At 43.6% G+C, this 22,548-nt stretch overlaps 2 protein-coding genes across 3 annotated transcripts; both read right to left on the reverse strand.

Moving 5' to 3' along the window:
* Nucleotides 1–3,915: 3,915 nt before the first annotated feature.
* Nucleotides 3,916–13,646, reverse strand: recql4 (RecQ helicase-like 4). Its single transcript, XM_030121099.1, has 28 exons — nt 13,346–13,646; nt 13,177–13,210; nt 12,978–13,078; nt 12,745–12,891; nt 12,486–12,622; nt 11,204–12,080; nt 10,982–11,064; nt 10,800–10,899; nt 10,526–10,697; nt 10,308–10,418; nt 9,973–10,140; nt 9,786–9,878; nt 9,570–9,706; nt 9,417–9,500; nt 9,070–9,258; nt 8,006–8,188; nt 7,727–7,928; nt 7,413–7,606; nt 7,242–7,325; nt 7,026–7,163; nt 6,815–6,934; nt 6,502–6,733; nt 5,908–6,037; nt 5,649–5,815; nt 5,392–5,569; nt 5,082–5,235; nt 4,837–4,945; nt 3,916–4,061 (listed from the first exon to the last, which is right to left on the reverse strand). Exons 1-28 carry the CDS (start codon nt 13,427–13,429, stop codon nt 3,940–3,942), a joined length of 4,530 nt encoding a protein of 1,509 aa, XP_029976959.1. The 5' UTR covers nt 13,430–13,646; the 3' UTR covers nt 3,916–3,939.
* Nucleotides 13,647–15,615: 1,969 nt separating this feature from the next.
* cndp2 (carnosine dipeptidase 2) lies at nt 15,616–22,289 on the reverse strand. Of its 2 annotated transcripts, XM_030121170.1 has the most exons (12): nt 22,251–22,289; nt 20,146–20,230; nt 19,758–19,901; nt 19,518–19,680; nt 18,335–18,423; nt 17,334–17,534; nt 17,109–17,193; nt 16,821–16,981; nt 16,568–16,732; nt 16,118–16,259; nt 15,868–16,015; nt 15,678–15,744 (listed from the first exon to the last, which is right to left on the reverse strand). In XM_030121170.1, exons 2-12 carry the CDS (start codon nt 20,203–20,205, stop codon nt 15,678–15,680), a joined length of 1,425 nt encoding a protein of 474 aa, XP_029977030.1. In that variant the 5' UTR covers nt 20,206–20,230; nt 22,251–22,289. The 2 variants fall into 2 exon arrangements, with proteins under 2 accessions (XP_029977031.1, XP_029977030.1); XM_030121171.1 differs by lacking the exon at nt 22,251–22,289 and having other exon boundaries at nt 15,616–15,744; nt 20,146–20,205.
* Between the last annotated feature and the right edge of the window lie 259 nt (nt 22,290–22,548).

Consider the following 22,548-nt stretch of genomic DNA (forward strand, 5'->3'; position numbering starts at 1 on the left):
GGATTGAAAAGAAAACACGTCTTTCAAAATGTATTATAACCATTCTGATATTGTATTTTGTCCAGTTTCGTCAGTCCGGCTCCATTTCCAGCAATTGACTTCCAGCAATTGAGCTAAGCTAACTATGATGCTGGGAACCAGCCACTGGACGCAGAGACACAAAAAAGGTATTTATGCGCTTGTCTAACTTTGTCAATGATAGGGATATGGCGTGGGTCCAAAATCTTTGGAGTATTCCTTTAAGTTTGTTCGCCCTAAATTCATCCTATGTTCGGAGTTTCAGCGGTGTGAAAAGTCGCTCTGAGGAGCCCTCCTCAGAACAGGCTGTTTCAGGGCCTGCTTTCCTGTATGCACTTGAACGCATCTGGCCATGCCCACTCTCTCACACACACACATGGCGGGGGCACAGTCAGGGGGAGGAGTTAAATCATTTGCTGACTTCATGTAGGGGAAAAGTGTTTGAGTACACATTTGCTGAAAGGTGGAGTAAGCAAGATAAGGAGAGAATAGAATTTTCTCATTTTCGGGGGTTTGTGGACAGGCTCGGGACACATATTATTGTTACAAAACCATTGTAAAGTGAATTTTGCATAATATGGGAGCTTTAAATCCCATTCATTTTGTTGCAACTTGTAACTTCTGTAAGTTGTTGCAATGACAATAAAATCATTCCATTCCATTCCATTCCAGTAATAGAGTATCAATAGAGCTCCGGTACTAATTGAAAAATCCAGACTAATCAAGGAGCAGTCAGCAGTCAGCACAGCAGGTGTATCTGTTGCCATGGAGACCAGCTGCACCCAGTAGCCATGACAGTGAAACAGCACTTTTTCATCCAGCTTGTCTGGTTGAATAAATGTCATTTCTCGAGAACCGAGAGGTGAATTTGAAAATAAATTTTTAGTACTGCGAGCATCAGAAGCCTTTCATGAAATTATCCTGATATTTCCATGTTTGTGGGGTCAGCCACATAGCTGGAGGGAGTTTAGAAAATGTGTGAACTTTTGGGTTTGAGTGAAAAAAAATCTCTCTTCAAAATGCATTGGAGTGGATGTGAGAAAATTCTGAATTACAATTTATAATTTTGGTTGTCCAAGCATATTTTTTCTGTATCTGAGATGGCTCAAACAGCTAATGTCACTGTTGCTTTAAATTTTATCCGCAGGACTTTTCCAAGATCTGATTTGCTTTTTTGTTGCCTTGCAAATGCTCCAAAATAAACTTTCTTATCTCACCTGGGAGCCTTTTGAGACTCCAGTTGTCCAAGTACACCATATTTTTCAGTTCCATGAAAACTTTTGGTAACTGGCATAAGCGACTTACAATTTCTGTCTGATTACAGTTGAAGTTACCCCTACACAAAGTCATGGAGTTTATAAGCTGGGCATGCAAAATGGATGTTATGATAAAGTGCAGACGGCTGTATTGCTGCATTGCTTCTGTGACTCATTAACTTGGCGAGCCGCAGCCTGTGATCTGAGCTGCACACAGTCTTTCCAGTAGGTGAGCAGAACATAACACCTTGAGAAGATGTGATGTGAAATGTTCTTGCTTGACTCAGTAACTGCTGCGACAAAGGTGACTTTGCATGCAATAATGAAGAAATCCCTGGAGCCGTGCTGAGACAGTGGTCAAATAGTAAAGTAACAACGTGTTGAACTATAAGGATGATCCCACCTCACTTGACTCCGATCAAATCCTGAACTTACACTTCGGTCCTCAATTGGATAGAAAGACAAATATGCTGAACTAAACAATAGTGAAGCACTCAGGCAGAAACCTTCACTAAAACCAGATCAATACCCTTTTTAACAACAAATTAGCAAATGAGAACTTCGAACATTAACCCACACTGTGGGTGTACTCAGTAGAGTTTGCAAGCACAGTAAATAAGTTTATATATAAACATAAATCATAAAAAAGTGCATTATAAAACCCATACTGGACTGGAGCCTCATACTATCCCAGCCCAACCATTATACGTATCTTCAGCCTTGAATGCTGCTGTGTGAGGATCGTGTCATTCCCAGCAGCACAATACAAAAAGTCTGAGATCACTTCATCACACTGAAGCATTCGGCCTGTTAAAGGATTGATATTTCTCAAGAGAGGTTGTGTAAATGAGCAGGAACCAAACCCTTCCCAGAATAACCTAACTCAATGACCCACTTGTTTCCCAATTCACCCGCTGTCGTTCGTCACGTGGAAACTCGAACCCGGGTCACGCAGTCTGTCAGCAGGCGAGGCCGTTAAAGCAGGACTTCACCCAGAGAAAACATGCATTAATCAGGGTTTATATGTGTCATTAACAACACGACAGTGTCTGGAGCATCCTCGCCAAAGCTGCAGCATGAACAGAGGAGAGGAAGTTTGACAGAATCTCCCTGCAGTGTGAGGAGAGCTGTTTGAAGCAGTAAGAGAACAGAGGTCAACGGACACCGTTCCTTACATTTTATGACGTGTTGTTAGACGAGGTGCAGACAGGTAAAAGTCAGAGTCCACAGGTGAAGCCCAGAGACCGGAGAAGTAGTTCAGCTGTAGGTGGGATTATTTTACCTTCTTTCTTCGATTTTTGGTAGTTTGTGAAACAGAAATAAAAGCCAGTTGTAGATTTTGTTTTTCTTTGTGTAAGAAGAACTACAGCAGCATGCATGCAGAGGTAGAAGCAGAGGGAACCAGAGTCTCCTGTAAAAACCCATGCATGCCTGCAGGAAGAACATGCAAACTAACTAAAAGGCCCGTCTAGAGCTAAACACTAAACTACTGCGCCACACCTTTCAAATACACATCTTATTTCTTTTAAAGTTGTTTCTAATTTATATATAGCTCTTTATTTTCTTTTCGTTTTTGCAATCTTATTTTCACCATTATCGTTTCATTTTATAAAGACAATTTATTCTTTTCTCTGATTTCTTTTACAAGTTCAAATCACTTTTTGAACTGGTTTTAAATGTGCCGTCTGAATAATTTCACAGGTCAATGTATAACGAAAGGCTCCACAGCGGTGAAGTGGTTAGCACTGCCACCTCAGTGAAAGGACCTCCTGCTGGATTCTGAGTGGAGTCGACACATTCTCTGTGTGGTTTCCTGCTTTCCCCCGTAGCTGTGTGTGTGTGTGTGTGTGTGTGTGTGTGAGATAAAGAGCCCGCTGTGAACCCGGGGTTGATAAGAAGATGGATGTACACTGACGTGATTCACGATCAGAAGACACACACACACACACACACAGAGGAAGGCAAACTAAAAAAAAAAACCTCCAGCAGTCAATATGAAAAACAATTGAGGACGTACATAATAAAACTTGCTTCTCACATTATAAGTTAAAACAAGTTTGACATTTTGAGTAAAAAGAAACTAAGCAGTCATCCTTACAGTAACGAAACAGTAATATTAAAGTGTGTTCAACATTCTGAAAGGTTCAAAAATGACTGAAGAAGTCGAGCAAGTTTCTAACACAGTGACTCATCGCGGAGGCATTTTTTTGCAACAGGTATTTCAAGCTATTACAGTCAGCAGGAGTCAATATTTGCCTTCTTATCCACTGTTTAAACTTTGACTCACGGTCACTGCTATGTTGAATGGTTACTTGAAAAAAAAAAGAAAAAAAAAAAACTTTTCACTCCCTTATTTCCTTGTATCAGTGCATTTCTAGGTCAAGGCCTGCAGGTCCGAGCTGTTATTCCAAACACGCTTTTTTATTAGTTTTTTTAACCTTAGATCCACTGCCATTTAAAACAAACTTGCACTAAAATAAATTTCCCTCAAACTGAAAGAAAAAAAAAGTCACTTAAAGGCCAACATAGAAAAATAGAAACATTTTTATTTATTGAATTTAATATGATCTTTTTTTTTTTCATTATTTTGCAATGCTGAGTGATTTGACTGGAAATCCTCAGGCTAACACACACACACACACACACACACACACACACACACACATCATTTGAAGCGAATGATCTCCTGCGTGGCCAGTCGGATGAGCTGGTTGAAGTCGAACTGGATGTACTTCCTCCAGTAGCGCCGGTCTTTGCCGTAGGTCTGAGCAGGGTAACACGGACTGCCTGAAAACACACACACACACACACACACACACACACACACACACACACACACACACACACACACACACACACACACACACACACACACACACACACACACACACACACACACACACACACACACACACACACACACACACACACACACACAAGGCTTCAGCTTCAAGGACCCGCTCACACGCCGTGACGGACACACCCCAGGCTTCCGTTACAACAGACTAACTGAGCGCAAATGGAAACAGTAAACAAACAAACAAACAGGAACACCCCTGTGAGATCCGGCGAATTTGTGTAATTTACGGATCAAATTGCTCTGCGTGTGTTTTGGTTCTCAAACTAGAGCTACAACTTGAGGAAACAGAAGATAAGTCTGCTGCTTTAGCCAGCTGTAACAGAAAGAGGAATGGAGTAGGAGCGAAGCTAAAATAAACTAAACGAGGCTTTTGCCGACCTCTAGAGGGCTTAAGATTCACTACTTTTTAAAAAGAAGGCTCCTTTGCAGATATCAAACCAATTAACTCTCTTCATACTTTTAACAAGGAATCCTAAACCGGTGTGTTTAGCAAAGCTTTGATTGTTGACTGATCAAACATGTTTGTGTCTCCAACTGTTCATTTATTCAACAATTAACCACATGGTCATTCCCTACTGGATTCACTTTTACATACATATTCATTTGTTGTGCTTCTTTCCTGAAAAAGTTTTGTCTTGAACAGAAATAAATTATGTGAAAAATGTGGTGTGTGTGTGTGTGTATGTGTGTGTGTGTGTGTACCTATGCCATGCAGGATTCTTGCGACAGCTCTCCCAGAAAACTTCTCATCACTTCGGTTGGCAAGAAAACTTCTGATGTCGGCTCTTATTTGATCTTCCCACTCAAACAGCTGCAAACACACACACACACACACACACACACACACAGACACACACACAAATAGGCATGAGTCACAACATTCCCATTAACATCAGACTAAAGGATTATCGTTCATCCAGCAGACATGGGAAAGGCGTTATTTTCACCTTGTGTTTGTCGTGCTCCTCCAGGTCCGCCGCTTGGAGTGTGTGATCTCTGTCTCGCCGTTTGTCGAAGTACTCGGAGAGAAGCCCTTTCAGCTGTAAACTGCGAGTCTCGTCCAGATCTTCCAGACACGACGACACACTCTGGAAGGCAACGCTGGGGAACCACAAAATGGTGAAACTGATCTTTAGCTTAGCAGTCAAAACTCCTTTGAAATCAAGCAAAAGTTCCATTTTAATGACAGTAACTGAAGGTAATGTGTGATACAGAGACTGAATGGCTGCAGCTGCTTCTATAAGAAACACTCTGTACCTCTTGAAAGCTTTGAAGCAGGCCGTCAGCTGGTACAGCTGCGTCCTCTCTTGGTTCTGCACCCGGTTGTGGAGAAACTGGCAAACTCGGTCCATCTCGTCGTCGCTCAGGTCCCCAAAGGAGCGGAAGTAGAAAGAGAGGGAGGAGAATTCGACGAGCACGCCGCTGCGACCGCCGGCTGAAACAAAGAAGCGACATGTCGACATGCAGCTGAACTGCGACGGCGAGTCGGTCTTCGCTCGAACCCGGCGCCGAACCTCGATCGGTGCTCCACTGCAGCTGTCTGAGTCCTCTCTTCACCAGGGGAAGCTCCCATCCCATCGTGTCCGCCACCTCCACGACGTCGAACTCCAGCTGGTCGCACGTCTCCACCCGCTCGCCTGCCATCCGCCGTCGGGCCAGCACCACGGCGATGGGGGGGCAGCTGCGACGGAGGGAAAACACATTTTCATTCTCATCTGGCTTCCTAGAAGCACAGAACCAGAACGTGTTAAAACGGTGATGAACGTCTCCGACATTTTGGTGACTCTCTGGAGCTGCCTGGGTCCGTCGTAGCAGCTGACTTTGCACACGGACAGGGTGGGGTGCAGCAGCTCCACAAACCGCTGCGGATGCAGCTCCAGATAGCAGAGCAGCGTCTCCACGCCTGGAAACCAAGACGCACAGATTCACACCCGATCAAACACTCAGATCAGCTGAAACCGGCGAGTTTTTAAATCATGATTTAAAAGGAGTCGAGTCAATTGAGTCTGATGAGTTTTTGGAGAAAGTTTGGGTGAAGGAGGAGTATGTAAATCAACATGATGTACAGAGAGCCAGTGGAGATCCTGAAGGACACGGGTGTGTTCACAAGAATGAGAGCAGCTGTTTAATGAAGGCTTCTATGACGAGACATGCTGCTGCAACAGTAGATTTTAGAGGGAATGAGCTCATGAACCCTGGTATTAGCTGCAGGGCGGGAGAGAAATACATGCAGTTTGGTAACTTTCCTCAAAGAGGAAAGCAGGTTTGGGGAATTACTTGGCGTGGGAAACAACAAAATTGTATCAGTATGACTTTGCTTTATATAATGCTGCGGGAAAAAATTAAATAACTGAAAAGATGACTGACCTTCCTCTGTGATGTCCAGCGCCTCGACCGTCTCCTGGATGGGAATCGCTCTCTCGTGTGTGTGACACACTCGCTCTTCCGGCCAGTCGCCGCCGTCTGCTCGCTGGCCCTCCGGACAATCGGCTTTGTTGTCTTTCACCATCTGTTCTTCCTCTTCCTCCTCTTCCTCATTTTTCTTCCCATCATCTCCGCCGTCCCGGAGCGGCTGCTCGGCCGAATCGAGACCTGAAATCTGAAAATAACCTCACATCAGATAAAACAGATTTACCTGTAACTTTTTCTGGGATGTGGAATAATAAAGCCTTATAATCACCTCTGCTGCGCTCGGTTCCGGGTCGTGTGTCCGCGCTCCGTCCTGCTGTGGAGGAGGATTCAGCTCGCCTCTCTGATCGCACACGTCCATCATCTCCAGCAGCTCGGTGTCTTCGGCATCCTGAACACAGAAACCGCTCAAACTGTGTTTTTTTTATAACCTTTAAAGGAAATTTTATTGAATATCACACAATGCAAAACGTGAGACTCACCATCAAGAGCTCCTGCTGTTTCTGATGAATCTGTTTACATGTGCATGCTGGGAAAACCTTCTGAACCAGTCGTTTCACGGTGTAGTAGTCCACGGTGTCCGCATAGATATGGCGACGCAGCTCATGGAGGTCTCCACCCTACACACACGCACACGAAACTCATTATACAGTGTCTGCACCAAGAAAAAAGTCTAAAACACTTGGTTGAACTTTCACCTCTGGGTTTAGAAACAGGTGACAGTGAGCAGGTTCTCCGTCTCTCCCCGCTCTCCCGATCTCCTGAACGTAGCTCTCAAAGCTCTGAAAACACACACAGCGCCGTCCGGAGAACTCCCATGAGGCTCAGTGGACAGTGAGAAACAGGAAGACGAGGACCGCTTCCCCCACCTTAGGCATGTTGTAGTGCACGATACCCCGGACGTCGGACTTGTCCAGGCCCATGCCGAACGCCACCGTGGCCACCACGATCCTCAGCTCGCCGCACATGAAGTTGTTCTGGACGCGGCGGCGCTCGGAGCCCGACAGGCCGGCGTGGTACGACTCGGCCTGCCACTTCAGCGGCTTACGGATCTTTTTACGCGCTGAATACAAAATCAGAATCAATAAGAAGTGTGGTATTATACATTCTATTTCATCTTTTTCCAGTAGTAGTTGAGCTGGACTGTATAAAAATGATTGGAGAAGTCTCTCCCACACTTCACCCAGCTCTTTCTTCTTCTGTCCCACAGGGTTGTTCTGTGATTGGCTGTTGCTGCTGATTTGGTTGTTTTCCTTCACCAGCACCCCCTGCAGGCAGGTCCTGAGAAGCGCCGCCACGCGCACCGTCTCCTCTCTTCTGGTGCAGTAAACAATGATGGAGTCCAGACAACCGAAGCGGTCCCCTTTCAGCAGAGACACCAACGCCTGGAAGTCAAACAGGAGAGATATTCTCGTTTTTTTGTAACTACAGTGACAGCGACGTAAAGCAGGACTCCTCGGACCTGATCCTTGTCTCTGTCCATCGACACGGACAGGTTGAGGTTGGGAGGCACAGCTGCAGATCTGACAGCGATGCCATCTCGATCACTGATGTTCAGATGTTGAGCGATGTCCAGAGCAGTGGACAGCGTGGCCGTAGCCGTCAGTCCCAGCATGCACTGCACTCCCAGACGCTCCCTGAGCACCTGTGAGGAAAGGACAAAGGATAACTGATGTGAGAAATATGGAAATAAAGATCGATCAAATTAAAAATGATGCGCTTTTGTAAAAAAACAAACAAAAAAAAAACATATTGTTGCCAACCAACAATCACATCATCATAGAATTTCCATAGCTGCTCATTTGCACATCTTGGTCAAATTAGATGACATCATTTAAAACAGATACATTGTTGCCAATTCCTCAGTTAAGTTCAAAATGACGTCATCATTGGTGCAAAGACTTCTATTGACATATATCTATTGAATTTTATTATTCTATTACAAATGTAGTAATACTAGTACCTACAGTTGCAAATGAAACTTGATTGGTGTCTTGTCTCATATATCACACAGCAATATTTTAATAATTTAGATTAATGTGTTTCCTGCAATTTATTATGTCAAGTGTCCATTTATTTAATAAATCATATATTCAATTTTATAATAAAAACTTTAACGCGCATCTAAACGTTCCTTTAAACGGGGATTACAATTTGCTGACATATTCAAATAAGTTTTTTTTAAGTAATGTAATATTTATTTTGCCTAGTAATTAGTTACTTTTAAAATATAACTTACCTTAGTTTTTTGAAGTAGTAACTAGTAACAATAACTAATTACTTTTTTAAAATAACTTGCCCAGCTGGTCGTATGAAGCTTAATTATTCTCTAATGCAGTTTCAGACCTTTCTAAACTATCTGACATTTCATTATATTCCAGTATTTCACCTTAGTTTTCCTCCCACATAATACTTAAGCACTTACATTACATATCAACTCATTATCCTGTATTAGTTCCATGTTTGATGGCCATGTAACTTCATTATAATTAGATCATGTTGAAATGGAATTTATTATCATCTGACCTTACAGAGCCTCAGGTAACACGGTCTGAAGTTGTGTGACCACTCAGAGACGCAGTGAGCTTCATCGATACACGCAAAGGCCACAGGGGGGAGCTCCTGAGCAGAGGGCAGACACCCCGACCCCGAGCCGCCTCCGCCCACCAGAGCCTCAGGGGAGAGGAGCAACACGGACACCTGGCCCGACTTCACCTGAGGAGGAGGAGGAGGAACGAGCACATGGGAGGCAGAAAGGAAGGATTAGGTCATGCGAAAAGTACTTCTTCCGTTGTGTGTGTGTGTGTGTGTGTGTGTGTGTGTGTGTGTGTGTGTGTGTGTGTGTGTGTGTGTGTGTGTGTGTAAAAATTTACCTTTTCTATGGCAGCTTCTCTCTGCTTCATCGTCATGTTGGAGTGTATACAGGCCGCCTTCAGCTTGGCTGGCACGCCAGACAGCTACATAACAAAGATTTTATTAGGTGTGAAGGAGTAAATGTTCTTCTGTAACCAGTAAGTGGAGTTTACCTGGTCATCCATGAGCGAGACCAGAGGGGAAATCACCAAAGTGATGCTCTTGGATCTCTGAGCGTACAGATAAGCTGGAAGCTGGTAGCACAACGATTTGCCCATCCCTGTTGACAACACCACCAGGGTGGAGAGACCTGAAGATACACACAGAAGCATGGACATTACAGAGGCGCTTTGAGGGTGTAGAAGTGTATCTTCAGGTGCTGTACGAACCTGACAGGATCCTCATGATGGCTTCCTCCTGTCCGGCTCTGAAGGATGAGTAGCCGAGCTCACTGAGGGCTGTGAACACTTCATCGGGTGTTTCTGATCCCAAACACAAACAAAACAGTTATGTTCTTCATCTGCTCTTACCTGTGAGTATATATTGATTTCTATGAGGAGCGGTCAGCAGTGTTACCCTGAACTTTGCCGTCGTCTGTGAGAGGATAAAGTGGTTGGACAGGAGGTGGAGGAGCGGGGCGTTTATAGTCTGGACGAATCACGTTCAGCAGAACCTCATCTTTAAGGCCACCGTCTGCTTCTTTTTCCTGGACGTGTGGGTCTTCTTTAGCACCAAAAGATGAGACTAAACACAAAAAAAAGACAATTTCACAAAAATACTTATAAATCAAATGAAATGTTTAAAAAATGCACCAACAACCATTTAATGAGGAAAACCTGAAGACTAATCTGCGTGACTGGATGGGTAAATCAAACAATGACATTAACCCACAACTGTTTGGTTTCACGCACCGACTGGCTGAGGCCCCAGCGTTCCCGTTGCCCTGGCAACATCCTCCAGCGTGGGCAGCTCGAACGGCTCCTCTTCTTCAGGGTTGTCTTCAGGAACGGGAGGTGGAGGAGCTACGAAATGCATCAACATGATGGATGACCCAAAACCTTTTAACATGACCGCTCGACTGCCTCGCCGTTCTAAACCTCGTTCAAGTTTTCCCGTGTTGCCGTCTCACCTCGCCCTCTGCAGTCGGCGGCCCAGTGTCCGGTCCCTCCGCACTTGTAGCAGGTGTCCCCCTGCCGGCTGAGCCCGCCTCTGAAGCCGCCCCTCCCCCTCCACCCCCTGCCCAGGTAGCCTCCGCCTCCACCGAAGCGCTCTCCTTTCAGCTGGAACTTCTGCATGTACAGCTGCACAGCGCACACACACACACATCTTTTTTAGCATACAGGTCAACAGAACTTTTTTTTTTTGAAATCCTTAACGCTTGCTCACAGACGCACTAAACTCACCTGTCTGCGCAGCGCCATCCCCCTCAGAGCGTATCCTTTCACATGAGACTTCTTTTTCAGATTGATCTTCACAAAGTTTCCCTCTGGACCTTTTGCAACTCTGTCAAATTGGAAAAAATAATAATCATGCAAACTTAAATAAAGGTTCCAGTTTAGCAGTCTTTGGATGTATCTGGTCGTACCTGGCTCGGGCAGACTGCGTTCGATTCATCCTGTTAGCTCCGATTTCTTCCTCTACTTCTCCCAATAGGTTCTCTTGAGGGAGCTAAACAGAGACAATCAGGAAGAATATTACAGCTACACACAGAAACTCACTGCAGCTATTCTGAATTAATTAATTTCTACAAACTAAAGGGCTGATCTTTGCATATTTAGAATAGTTTTATTCCTTGTAATTCGCTCACCTTTGTCACTGCTGTGGTTTCTGTCTTTGTTTCAGTCTCTCTGTCTTCTTTTCTCTTGCTTCTCTGTTTCTTGGCGGTCCCTCCTGGAGCAGGACTCAGGTTTACATCAGAGCTCTCCTCTTTCTTTTTACTCTTCCTCTGCCTCTTCTTTACTCCTCCTGCTTCAGTCGCATCTCCACCCGGGTCTTCCTCTTCCCTCTGTCTTTTCCTGCCCGTCTTCTTTGGGCCGCTCTCTTTCGCTGGTGTTTCTGGTGTCTTTTCCTTCGCCTTGCCTCCCTTCCTTTTCTGTTTGCCGTCCTCTCCTCCTTCACGTTGCTGTTCTGACTTTGGGGTACTATCGCTGACATTTGTGTCGCTCTTCGTGGAAACCGGACTTCCATCTTTTCCTAGTACCGGTGCTCTCTCCTCTCCTTCTCCATCCACACTAACTTCCTGTTTCCCTGCTGCTTCGCCTCCTTTTCTGTCCTCTGCTCCACCTCTCTCGCCTCTTCCCTCCAGGTTTACGTCCTGGTTTCCGGCGCCAGGCTTCTCCTCGTCTCCCATCTCTCCAAACACCTGGCACCGCTCCAGCCACTTCCTGTCGATGAAGCTCAGCCTGCTGGCTGGAGACGCTCTTCCTACAGGTCCTCTGGAGCTTCTGAATGGCTGCACACATCTTTTAGAGTCAAAGGAAGTTTCAGGAGTTGCTGAATTTAATGCATTATGTTGAGTTTTTAATAAGTCAGGACTTTCTTTTCTGTCTCCTGAAGCTTCTTCGCTTTTACTTGGTGTTTCTGTGGCTTCAGGTTTTCCTTTGGAACCTGCAGATTCATCGCTGAACAGCGTCACGGGTTCAAATGGATCAGTGGGCTCTTCAGGTTCGACAGGATCCAGCATCCTGGAAGGCAGGGACCCCAGAGTCGGTGTGAAACTCCTGTGAACAACGACGTAGTAACAAAGAAAGACAGATCATCTCAGGGTGATTCTATTTATTCTATTCTATTGGCTTAACTTGTCTACCAGAACTACGTCGCTGGACTTTGTTTTGCTCCAATTTTGCCTCTTAAAATAATTACAGTGGGTTGTTTTGTCTGTTCAAACATCTTATGGTATTTACTGTGCAACGATTCATGAAACTTTTTTGAATCAAATTAGACATTAAGTGACAGATTGCTGAAAAGAGTAAAATGTAGAAAAACTGCCACTAATATTACACCTAGAAAATAATGAATAATAAAAACATATATGCAATTTAATAGTGATTCTTACTGATAATATACAATGAGCATTCTCCAACATTCACCTGGGTGAAACTGTTTCACTGTCTGTGATCTTTGCAGGAGTTCCAGGTTTGACTGTTGGCGTAACTTTTTCATCTTTTAAGGAGTTTAGAGGCCGCCGGCATGAAGGGAGGGATTTCTTCAGAGACACAGGACGCTCCTTTGAAAGAAAGTCACAGCAAGATTATCTAGATCTGATTTTCTCTTGGCTCACACACAGGAAGAAGGGAAACATATTTCAGTATGCAGTATCTGATGTGGGTGTTTGGACTTCTCCCTAACCTTACTGAGCGAAGCCAGGTTGCTTTTGAGCTTCAAACCATAATACTGGGAGGAAGCTTTGAGGTTGTCTCTGTCCTGGGCCGTCAGCCTGGGAGAGGCTGCAGGGAGGGCGCTGCGGTTCAGATGAACGCCCCACGAGTCTGACTCCTGAAGGACAGGAACAAAAAGCACAGTACTGGTTAAGATATGAGGAGATGTTGATGTCCACAGATGTAGTAGACACACTGCAGTACCTTGGCTGTGTTGATCTCAGCTGGAGCCGGAGTTTGAACCCCAGATTCATCTCTCCTGTTTTCTTTGGCTTGTTTCAAGCTGCGATACTCCTTATACAACTCTGACACAAAAGACACAGTGTTATTATTTCCCCTAACTCATCTGATTACTGCATTTATTTACTGTCTGTTTGTGGGGATTTGCATGGCCAGTACTCACTCCTGGTCTCATCAGCAGCCTGATCAATGTCCTCCTGCAAATCAAAATCAACTTTCAAGAGTTGCCAGCAGCACCATCTGCAGCAGTGACTTGATACCTGAGTAATCCCAGCCACAGCGCAGCCATGAAGAGCCTCAGCATCAACATTACAGCTGCGTGCTTCTCTCACCTTGTTGGGTTTCCTGTGGTGCTTTTTGAAGAAACTTTGCTCCCAGCGTTTCAGCACAAGTTTCACCTCGTTGTAGCGATCCATCGTGACCACGCTGTGAAATGACAGCTCTCTGTCTTTACACTAAACAGGCTGCAGGTCTCCGCTCAGACAAAAGCTGCCCATAGTGTCTGCGTTAAACTGGCGCTTTTAAGTAAACAGCAGCCAAATATTCTTGTTTGGAAATGCCAGTATGTCGCTTTAGCTTCTTATTTCTCCAATAAATATGCTTTCATCTCCAGATGGTAGAAAAACACAGTACAAGGCGCACAACTGTCTCACACAAATCCTTCCTGTGGCGGAGTGTTGTTTTTCCCGCGCCGGAAACGTGACAGCGTAGGTTGCCAGATCTGTCTATGTATCCCCCTGTTTCATAGAAACTTTTCATCTAGTTACATGCAGATTTATTTAAGAGTAGATGAGGACGTTTGTGAAGCGTCGGGGTGTATTGACGATAACTATATATTAAAAGTAATGATTATTAGTTGCTATTAAATTCTATATCTACACATATAAATGTAACCTTTCAAAAAACTATAAACCTCAACTCTACAAACCTGGCATCTCTCATTAGAATATGGGAGTGAAAAAGCGTTGAACTATCACAATGCCAAATGATGTTTATTTAATACAGTACCATCAAAGTGAAAAGCAAATGACAACAAAGATACAAATTGAAAATAATGGAGTGCAAAACCTTAACAAGAGACAGAGAGATGAGTCAAAGTCAGCTTTACTGTCAGTTCATGTGTGATTGACCTTAAGCTCACCTTTATGCAGCTTCTTAAATGAGGTAATTGATGATAGCTGTTTGCTTAAAAAAAAAAAAGGCTAATAATTCATCAGCCTTGGGTTGTGATTCATAATATTTTTGTCTTATTCTGAAATGTGAGAATTCTGTAACGAGACATATTACACCCATATTTGAACTGTGTTAGAACTATAAGTTTTTTTTAAGTTGGTCTCAACGTTTTTAAATCTGTCTACAATTACATCATGTATTGCAAAACTACTTTTCATATAAGAATTACAGCTCCACGATCAAACCTTCCCAGGTTGTCCCCACAGAGGGCGCTGTGGCGTCTTTGTCTCAGTGTACACGTCTCAATTTGACCTCTTGATGCAGAATTTTGTAAAAGAGATTAATTTAATCTCCACTTCGGCATCCAAGCCTTTTTGCTAAAAGTCAGATCATCCACTCTGTAAATGCGTGTAAGAGATCTTTGGAAATAAGGAAAAAGATAGATCTGTAGCTATATCTCAAAAGTTGTGTCTGAAGCCTCAAGACAATGTTAAATCCAACTCCACACTACTGATATATAGAATGACACTTTTAACTTTGTGTTTTTCAAAAGACCTGAGATCGAAGCAAGTAAACCTGTCTGGTATGTTCAGAGGAAGGAGGAGGGCATTAAGGATCCAAGACTTTCTTTAATGCACTAAACTTAAAGGCTCTTTGCAGGGCTGAAGAAAGCCTGCTGAACACGTTTGGCTCCGCCAAGAATATTACACTGATTTAAAAAAAAAAAAAAAAAAACAGTTCCACAATCACGACAGATACCTCTGAGCAAAATAAAACATTAGAAAAAAGATTACTTTGATACAATACTGCTGTATTAAGATTCAGTTTGGTAATCGAATAGTGTGGGACAAGAGCGAAAAGGCATTTCAGCAGTAAGCCAGACATACTTTGTATTTTAAAAACATTTTCAAGCAACTTTCATTTTATTTAAATTTTGTTTACATGGATTATTTGTAATTTCAAGGCTGGGACATGAAACGACCAATTCTGGAATATTTCCAGGCATTTGTTCCTCAGTTGTGGTTCCTCTGTAACTTTGTCCAGTCTATCTTGCAAAAATATGTTTTGCATTGTGATGCAAAACTAAAAAATAAACTTATGTATTGTAAATGTTGTGGTTGTATATCATTCTGTGATATATATTTGTCAAGGCTCTGACTGGAATCTGTTCATCCCAGGCTGAAGTTCCATTCCGGGGTGGCCCAAAAGATTCCATTTTAATTTAAGTCATTTAATTTGTTGCTTTGCTCATGTTATCAATAATCTTCCTGGATCAGTGTTTGGTCCGGAGAGACTGTCGAGGTGGTTTAATGTGTGGGCAGTCGATTCAATCATTCATCAAATAAAGAGAAGAAAATATCAAAAACCAAGACCTTTATTATTTGAGAAGTTTATAAAAGTGCTGATGTTTCATGATACCACACCATTCATGGCCCCCATACTGAAGATGCACAAATATTTAATACTTTCTCATGTTGTGACACCGTCGCTTCATTTCAACTGGGAAACCTCGTGGAAGTATGCTCCCAGCATCTTGGTTCCCTGGATGTAGTTGGATCTGTAAATGGAGAAATGCAATTATGTGAGTAATCCACAAAGCATGATAGTTACAAAATGTTCTTTTTTCCCCATCCGATATTTGCTGTGAATGATCCAAATATGTGTTTTTAATGCTTGAGACCTGTTGATCTTCTCGTTCTGAGAGTGAGCTCCGTCATCGGAGGAGCCCACGGGCAGCAGCATGACGTTCCGGCCGGTGGCCTCCTGGAAGGTCAGGGTGACCGGGATGCTGCCGCCCTCACGGGTCAGGTCAGGCTCCACGCCGAAGACTGCAGCACAGCGAGGAAGAGGAGGAGGAGGGATCCAGAACAACGGTTAGTCGGGGTATAAAGAAAGTGAAGTGTGAAAAAGGATGTCAGCTTCTTCCACACCTGTTTTCATGGCCTTCCGGCCAGCCATGTAGTGCGGGTGGTTGAAGTCGGAGACCCAGGCTTTGGCCCCGTGGCCCATATCCACTTTCATCTTATTGGGGCTCCCCAGCTCATTGAACTTACTCTGCAGATGGTCAATGACCTTGATAATGGCAAAAACACAAAAAACAAGAAAGTGATTAGCAATCGCTCTCAGGGAACTGCTGAGGTTAAACAATCATCAGTGGATTTTACTTATGATGCACTTTTCACAGCTTGATTGGTCTCAACATGCTTTACATTAATCCATTCGCAGCTGAAATGTAAGCCGCTTGTAAAAAATTCTCTGGAACACACTGACAAAGCCAGACCTGCCTCAACATGCAAGAAAAATAAGGCATGTAACGACGCGCCTCCCTCCTCCACCGCCAGCCCCCGTGTTCAGGTGGAAGCAATAAATCGGACGCTCACCTGCTTCTCCACAACTTTGGGATCCATGTCAGGCACAAGGCGGATGGAGAACTTGCCAATGACCTTGCGGGGGATGACGGTCTTCGCTCCTGCTTCGGCGAAAGCCCCCTCGATCCCATGAAGAGACAGAGACGGGTACCTCCAGCGGTGCATGAGGATCAGCTCCTGCAGCGAACAAAGACCGAGCGCCGCGCTCTCAAACTGGACCCAACAGCCAGAGCGACACAACAGATTCTGGACATCTTCATCTTGCCTTGGTGTCGTGCAGCAGCTTCCCGACTCCCACATCTTTGCGGTACTCGTGCAGGTCGAACTCGATATTCTCGTACTGCTTCTTCTCATCCTCGGTCAGAGGGGCCACGCTGTCCAGGATCCCAGGAACCAAAATCCTTCCCCGCTTGTCCACCAGAGATCCTGTGTGGGACGCAGCAACCACCGTGAGATCAAAACTCTAAACCGTATCAATAAAAGACAAAACAGTTCTCTGATGAAACTCCACTCAAATGGGTTGAAAAACAGCTCAATCCTGAGCTTTACTTGCCCATAAGTGCAATGAGGTCAGTCATGGCTTCATGAACCGAGCCTCCAAACACGCCGGAGTGCAGGTCCTTCTCGCCACACTCCACCTGTGTGTTTCAGGATAAAACACGTCAAATCTAAAGTCGGCAGAAGGCAGAGGTGGATTTGTGCCATTATGAAACACAGCAATTCAAAAGAAAGAGATTTCATTTTGACATAAAAGATCTGAAATACGTATCTAATGCACCTCAATGAAGAAGTAGCAGATTCCTCTCAAGCCGTAGGTGATGCAGGGTTTGGTCTTGCCCAGCCAGTAGTTGTCGGAGATGCAGACGTAGTCGACGTCTTTCAAGAAGGTGTCCTTTCTGGCAAACACCAGGTCGTCCAGGCCCTCAGATCCCGATTCCTCCATCCCCTCGAAGCAGAATTTGATGTTGATGGGAAGTTCCTGTAACATGTAGAGGGATTTAAACCATACCAGCAAGATGAAATGTAGTCGAGTTGAAAATCTGGGAAACGTTCAGGGTTTATAAACAATTTATATATTCTTCCAGCGGTGATCAAACAGTTCTCACTACAGTACTTTAAGTTTCTTCCTTCTGTGAAAATAATAATACAAAATTGTGGCTCCCAGTTATCAGAAATATTACTTTTTCCAGTTTCCCCTTTGCAAAATTCTGTAAATCTGTGGGGGATTGAAAACAACACATTGGTGACTTGTTTCAGTGTAATCATTACGTGGAGGCTGGATAAGCTCAAGCATTTCACTCCACCACCTTTGACCAGGGTTAGCACTGCTGGCACTTCTACTCATAAGAAATGAGCAAATCAGTGAAAACCAGCCTCTAACTTCAACCATCACATTCCTAATTATTTCATATTGATTCAATATATCCACATTTTTCAAAGTCAGTTCAACAAAAAAAAAAAAAATTAAACAGTCATCTTTCATGTGTTTTCAAACTATGATCTTGATAGTGTCACAGAAAAACATGAGTCAAAAAGATGGAGCGCTCAGTATTTATTGTGGTTTGTTTTGGCCACAAAAGAAGCTGACAAATATCTGATCAGATTTTAAAAGAGGACAGAGAAACCGAAAGCACCACTAGAGCTCCTGACCTTATCTGCATTCATGTGAACAATTGAGATCAGTAAAGTTTTGCCAAACAAACTAAACTTTAATGCAAGTTTTTTTTTTCAAATGTCCCATCCTGACACACACACTACTAAATGTGGTGATTTCAGTACCTGACAGATCTTCTGATGGGCTTCGATGCAGTTGAACCAGGCCAACACTGGACCCTTGTCATCAGTAGATCCTCGACCGTAGAGCTTACCTACAAATGAGAAGTTAAACCAGTGAACCACTTGGTTCATTTTCATTGTAAAAACTGTCAATAAGAGCAAAGAAATTGGGTCAAAGGTCGAGGGCAGCCCTGAATGTGTCTTGTACAATATGACACAAGCACTAAGAAAGATGACCAGGCAGCAAGGAAACGGGGAAGTGGCGGCGGGGGTTTCAATCAGCTGATGATCGACACGTTACGAGTGTCTGCAGCTTAAATCCGTCCCGCAAAAACAGAGGAAGCTAAAATCTGCAGATGAGGGCTGACATAGAAACTGTGTCACCAAAAGATGTGACTCAACAAATCTATAAATCATTCATCTGAAGAGCTTCTCTGTCAGATACATCAGAGGGGAAATAAAGAGGCTGAACGGTTCAGCTGGGCTGGCACACGTTACAGAATTCACAACTTTTATAGGATTTTATGAGCAACAAAGTCTGTCTATGAAGCTGCAGATGCATCACTTTAACTTTGATGGGAAAGCGGGGGATTTGAATATATAACAGATGTTTGAAGTAAAACAAAAACATGTAATACAATTACTAAATAAAATGTCTCATTTGAGCCAGTTTTCCCTTTAAAAGCAGAATGAGTTTGGGTTCATCCTGCAGTGACCTGAGAGGTTTGCAGATAAGACGACTCCGCTGGACTTTGGAGATATGCAGCAAATTGTGATATGATCACAAGAGCAGAACTGATAAAAGCTCAAAGAGCATTTAAATGTGCTCTAAATACGCTGCTACTTGGCAATAAAGGCCTCTTTGATGGAAGTAATAATAGTGAGACTGTTTAATGTTAGCGTCAGTGACAGGGTCACATAATCCTTTCTTCATTTTTTTTTCCAGGGAGATCTGAAACCATAAGTTTGCCAAGCCGGTAAAAAATGGGGTGTATCTATTACCTGAACACAGAGAATAAAAGCCTTTAAATAGCGACATGGAATCTCATCTTGTACACCCAAACTGCATTCCTGGCATTCTACAATACTTTCACTTCCTCTTTTGTTTGGAACTGGCTAAATTTGGATCACATGTATTTTGGTTCCAAACTGATCCAATGAGAAAGCGAAGGCATTCCGGTCTCACCGTCTTTTTCCACCAGAGTGAATGGATCTGTGTCCCAGCCGTCGTCGATGCTCGCTGGCTGGACATCGAGGTGACCGTAAATACAAACTGTCTTCTTTCCCGGATCGGATCCCAACTGGCCCAGAACAATCGGAGGCAGGGGGATCTCCTCTCCAGAGGGAAGCTGTTGAAAGGAAATGCAATCTGTAATCCAAAAAGCACATGAGTAGTACCACAAACTTCACACACACACGCCCTCACCTTCTGTTTGCCGATGTCCACCAGCTCCACGGTACCGCCCAGCCTCTTGATGTCCTCAGCTGCCATCTCCATCATCTTCTTGATCTCCCCGCGCTTCTCGGGCCAGGCAGACACGCTCTGGACACCCACCCAGTCTGCAAGGCGCTGCAAAATCACAACAGCTCAGTTCACTCACAGATCCTGCTCGAACAATCCTTCGTAGAGCAACATGACCGCTGCTTAAAGCCTCGGGTCTTCAGAGCACAAATGATCTACAACTAAAGTGAATATCAAATTGACGTCCTCAGGTCTGGCACATGCTTCAGGTCCAGTTAAAATGAATGAGCTCCACTAATTGATTGATTGCTTTATGAAATAAAAGCTTGAATGAATGAAAAATCTCTCTTACCTGCACATACAGATCCTGGTGTTTATCGACATAATCGAAAAGCTTTGGCAGGTGAGCCATGGTTGCTGGAGACAGGATCTGAGGGCTGAAAGGGGGACAGCTGGTGTGAGGCTGCATCGGACTCTGCACTGTCTTATAGGAGGATAAAACCACACCCTCCTGCAAACCTGCTGACTGCTGCTGGATGAGGAACTCCTCAGTGTGTACAGACAAGTGGTTTAAAGTGCCGCACAAGCATGTTTCGCATGAAGAAGTTAATAGGTTTTGCAGAACTAATAGCAGATCTGAAGTGTAGGTTTTCAGGGAGATGTGTGTGAAAAGAGTCAAAGGACATCATTACAGGGAAAACCTAAAATCCATCAGACTGACAATCTTAGGATGAGTAAACATCACATGAACACATTCTCTTTTTATAAACTTATTCAATTGTTTTTGACACTCTTAAAATATGAACTATTCCCATAGGTGAAAGTAAGCCGGAACGCACCGGAACGCCGTGCCGGTAAGAAATATACTGGCCTCTTCTACAGGAACGCCCCGGAACGCCTCTGAAAAGCAACTTTCCCTCATGCATACAAAGCGAGCCCTTTTTTTTCCAAGCAAATTTTACCGAAATAACTGTAAAATTGATGAATACATAAAACTCATTTCCAGACTACATCTTCTGTGACGTGTTGAACAAGGTTAATACGCCTGACGACCACTGGAGCACTCGCTTACCATGACAGGTTGCAGCTTGTAGCGGCAGTCACTCGCTGTAGCGTAACGTTAATCCAATGTCCACTGTTGTGTGTTTTTAGCAGACAACAGGGAATTCATTTTTGCAAAATAAAAAAATATATAAATCCACAAGTAATAAATTGTGAGGATTCACGCATCGTAAAATATTCTCCATCTCTCTGTCATGCGAGCAGCATCACTCCTTCCACAAACAAGCACATGTGGAAGTGAGGTAAACTCAATGCGTTCTTTTCATTGGATGGCTGGTTGCCTAGGTGATGTAAGGACACTCCCCCCCGTCCCCGTCTCAAGATACAACCAGGACAGGTCAAAAATTTTAACTAAAAACAACATGTGTATATATATATATATAAATATTATTGTTGCGCCATACTGTTTGGTGCCGCAAAGCATCATGGGAGGGGATTGTTCGGGCCGTTTCAAGATGTATTTTGTGTTAAAATTTGTTAAAATGTACTTCGTTTTGTTGTAGGTGTGTTAAGTTATTGTTTTTCTATGTGTTGATGCAGTTTTTCCGGTCTTTTTAAGTTAAGTTTCATTTACGTTATGTTGGACCAACAGTGAGTGTCGGTGTGAGAGTGACCTGGCCTCTGTGCGGACATTATTTGGTGTGAGCAACATGCACCCGGTATATACTTGTTGTTACAATAACAAAAGTCTTGGTTGAGCAGCAGGGCAACAGTCCTCATCAACTGTTGCCTCCATCATGAAGAGGCAACACGATATGTATTGTATTTACACATTCAAAATAAAATTAAAACAGTTAAAAAGAAGACATTATGCTTTCAAGGAAGTCAAAAAAGCAGGCTTTATCAATATCTGTTTTGTACGACGCTCGCACGCTTTGCGCGTAAACTAAAACATGTTTTTGAGTTGCACAGTTCCTGCAAGAATCTTATCTTACTTTCACCCCTGACTATTCCACCTTGAAAAATACGATCCTCAATCTATACAAGTTAATTTTTATATTATCACAGATACATGAACATACATGGGACATAACTATGGTCAACAATTTGTTTAGACTTAACAGAAAGATGCACTGCCTTTCATATTTATGGTTGGCTGATTCTTTCGAGTTACACACTCACAAAGTATTCACACAAACATTTGCCCTTAATACGCAGTTAAACAAATTTAGTTAATGCAGATTGCAGAACTGTGCGGGATCTGGGACAAAAGCAGGGCTCCATTGAAACTTCGTGTTACGCTGCAGATACGTGTCCAGCTGATGTGCACGCGACTCTCCTCAACTGACAGCTACTTCCTGTGTCTGCAACAAACGGGACAATCTGTCGGCTGTAAAGTCGAAACTAAGCGCCGCTATTTTACGTTAAAGACAAAAATAAGGTAGTTGAACTCACAGGTGGACGCCTCTGACACCTCCTGCACGCACCGGAAACCAGATATGTTGTGCGCATGCGCACAGCGGGAGCTTCGTCATGCTCGTCATTTCGGTTCAGAAATGTTTTAAAGACAAGATTGAACCCAAACAACAGACGACACAGAGCGCCTTCTTTTACATAATGTTCGGAAAGGTTATGGCTTTTTTTTTTTTTATATATAAATAAATATTACTTTGTAGTGTGTGACTCAGATAACATAGAAATGATTCTAAACGATTGTTTCCACAGAATTTCATGTTCCTGGACTTCGACCAGG

Source organism: Salarias fasciatus, chromosome 22 (assembly GCF_902148845.1).
Source record: "Salarias fasciatus chromosome 22, fSalaFa1.1, whole genome shotgun sequence".
Lineage (NCBI taxonomy): Eukaryota > Metazoa > Chordata > Actinopteri > Blenniiformes > Blenniidae > Salarias > Salarias fasciatus.

Bases quoted from the DNA above. Each gene is read 5' to 3' on its own strand.
- recql4 (XM_030121099.1), bottom strand. From the start codon at position 13,429: ATGGATCGCTACAACGAGGTGAAACTTGTGCTGAAACGCTGGGAGCAA. The intron at 13,211-13,345 runs GTGAGAGAAGCA...TTTGATTTGCAG, and splicing joins ACCACAGGAAACCCAACAAG to GAGGACATTGATCAGGCTGC. The intron at 5,816-5,907 runs GTCGGAGACGTT...CCTCCGTCGCAG, and splicing joins CTCCAGAGAGTCACCAAAAT to CTGCCCCCCCATCGCCGTGG.
- cndp2 (XM_030121171.1), bottom strand. From the start codon at position 20,205: ATGGCTCACCTGCCAAAGCTTTTCGATTATGTCGATAAACACCAGGAT. The intron at 19,902-20,145 runs GTAAGAGAGATT...GTGATTTTGCAG, and splicing joins ACCAGGATCTGTATGTGCAG to CGCCTTGCAGACTGGGTGGG. The intron at 16,982-17,108 runs GCAAGTAAAGCT...CGTCCCACACAG, and splicing joins TGACCTCATTGCACTTATGG to GATCTCTGGTGGACAAGCGG.